The 2,500-nt window shown below is 40.6% G+C and overlaps 1 protein-coding gene across 1 annotated transcript in view; it reads left to right on the top strand.

The window, feature by feature from the left end:
- LOC138036261 (eukaryotic translation initiation factor 1-like) overlaps window positions 1–1,742 on the top strand; it is a 3,165-nt gene extending 1,423 nt beyond the window's left edge. The window contains exon 3 of the mRNA XM_068882603.1: window positions 1,156–1,742. Coding sequence (XP_068738704.1) covers window positions 1,156–1,302 — 147 coding nt within the window. The 3' untranslated portion in view covers window positions 1,303–1,742. The remainder of the gene's footprint in view (window positions 1–1,155) is intronic.
- Window positions 1,743–2,500: the final 758 nt, after the last annotated feature.

Below are 2,500 nucleotides of genomic sequence, written 5' to 3'. Positions count from 1 at the left end.
ACTGCGTACTGCGTAGCCAGCTTCTAAGATACATGTAGCCATCTATCTTGAATTGATTGTCTTCCACATACCGCGTAGCCAGTTTCTAAGACAGACTTCCATCTTGAATTGATTATCTCACTGCGTACCGCATACTGCGTAGCCAGCTTCTACGATAGCCATCCATCTTGAATTGAGTATCTTCTGCATACCGCATAGCCAGCTTCTAAGATAGCCATTTTCAATTCTCACTTTATTGTTACTTGAATACAATGTCATTACATACTTCAACTTGAATTTATTAGTTTCTGTGAACTGAGGAGCTAGCTACGCAGAGCTTTGCTCGATTGGCAGGGTATTCTGCGGTTACCCTGCGGCTTTATAAAGAGGGCTGTTTAGAAGAGAATGACTTCTGCACTTAAAAGACAGCAGAGGTCTTTGGAAATATATTTTATCTTAAAACAGTGGAAAGTGTGGTGATTGAATCAATTATCATCAGCACACCAAATTGGCAAGGCACCTTGCCTCGGTTGTTCAAAAGGTGGATAACGCTATCCACCGGATAAATCACTTTGCAGGGGACAAAAAATTGGAAAACTAATTTAATTATCCAGTGGCTACATTGTAGGTATTTGTCCAGTGGATAGCGCTATCCAGTCTCCAAACAACTGGGGCCTGATATCTCATCATACAGGGGCCAGTTATTTGGCATTAGCCCTTGGTTGAGAGGTAGCAAAACCTACAAGTTTCTTTGGTATTTGGCGCTGGTTAGCGCTAACCATGCTTCAAGCAACTCTGTAAAGGAGTGCTTGTAATTTGTTGCTCAGAGGTAACTGTGCAATGGACTTGCATCCTCCGATCGGAGTGGGGGTAGAAATGCTTCTAGTCATTTTACACCATGGAATCCATAGTAAACTTTGGCTCAGTGGGCCTTGTTGCCTAGACAGACTACTCTTTTAGTTCAAAGCAGAAGTTATAAAGTACAGTTCTTCTTAAATTCACGATGTTGATCATCCCTTGTCTCTTCTTAATGTAGCCCTTGAAATCCTGTTGACAGACTCAGAGTTTTTAGTATTAAATTGCACAAACAAGCTGCACTTGTTGATATTAGTGGTGGGGCCACATTTACCACTCAGGAACTTTGCCTTGTAATGTGGTGTTCTTCTTTTTCCTCAGAAATTTTCTTGCAATGGAACTGTCATTGAAAATGAAGAGTATGGTGAGGTGATACAGCTACAGGGAGATCAGCGCACAAATATCAGCGAATTCCTTTTGAGTATTGGACTGGCCAAGAAAGATCAACTGCATGTTCATGGCTTTTAGTATGCTTTTGACCCACCATTGGTTATAGCAGCGGATCACTCTTGTATATAAGTACTATTTACCTTTCGGGTTTTCCTTAGGGCTGTGTTTGATTCAACGTTCGACTGAAGAAGACTGATTGATGATAACATCCTTTTCTGGTTCTTACCAAGACTCTGTCAGCAATGTCTTCTTCCTTTTTCATAGATGGAAACTGCCAAATCCAACTTTGCACAATCACAACAGTGAATAGCTACAGGTTTATTTTTGCATTAGGCTAGTAAGTTACTCAGTTTTGTTTTATAATATTATTTGAAGTACAGGAAAAGATAAACATTTCTGTGGTAAAATTAGTGTAAGGTGATTGTTATGTCATCTTAGCAGCTTCTTAGTAACAAAGTGTGTTCTTAGGACTGAATTTTATGTCAACTTATCAGAATAAAAGTAACATGAAGGACAAACCTATCAGTTTCATTTTGGCTATGCATTTTGATTCCAACGTACCAGATGAATTTTCAGTGGTTTCAGTAATTACAGACAATTGACGAAAAGTATTGGGTACTTCACCTAGAGAACTCGGCTACTTTTCAATTTGACAATGGCGGCAGCTAGTAACCCTTGCTACTCAAACCAGTTGTCAACTGAGCAATCAAGTTTTACTCCCAGGGATCAGTGGGTTAATAGATGGGGCAAGCATGTAAGTGCAATATTATTACTGTATGCACACGTATAAACTTTGTGGGTGAGGCTAAATCGCGTGGGTGGGTGGGTCTTGGGTTAGGGTTAGGGTTAAATGTGAACCACTGACTGAATGTTAACGAAACATCTTTGGCATAATCCCTTTAGAGTCACTCGGTGTACACGCTAGAAAGAGATTGCGGAGAAAACTGCTGTGGTGAGGTGAGGTGTATACATGGAGGATCTCGGACCCACAACTCACCCACCCACGCCCATGAGACACTAACTTTTCATGTGTCCTTTGCCTGAACAATCTGCTAATAACATTATCCAAACACTATTGAGTAAGTTGCTCTAAAACACCAGAAGGCACCGTTGCCGCATTTAGGGTTTTCAACACAATTTGAAGTTTTTGACTGGTTTGAGTAGAGTTTAATATTGGGTTTGTGAGAAGTGGTCTTTAATTACTTCAGTTAACGGCCCACAGACAGACTTTGTGCGTAGATAAGGAAGTGAAATGTTGCTTCCGGCGAATGACGTC

The sequence above is a fragment of the Montipora capricornis genome, unplaced genomic scaffold (genome assembly GCF_036669925.1).
Source record: "Montipora capricornis isolate CH-2021 unplaced genomic scaffold, ASM3666992v2 scaffold_475, whole genome shotgun sequence".
NCBI classification, from domain to species: Eukaryota; Metazoa; Cnidaria; class Anthozoa; order Scleractinia; family Acroporidae; genus Montipora; species Montipora capricornis.
The sequence above is the reverse complement of the archived record's forward strand: the minus strand, read 5'-3'. Positions and strand labels throughout refer to the sequence as shown.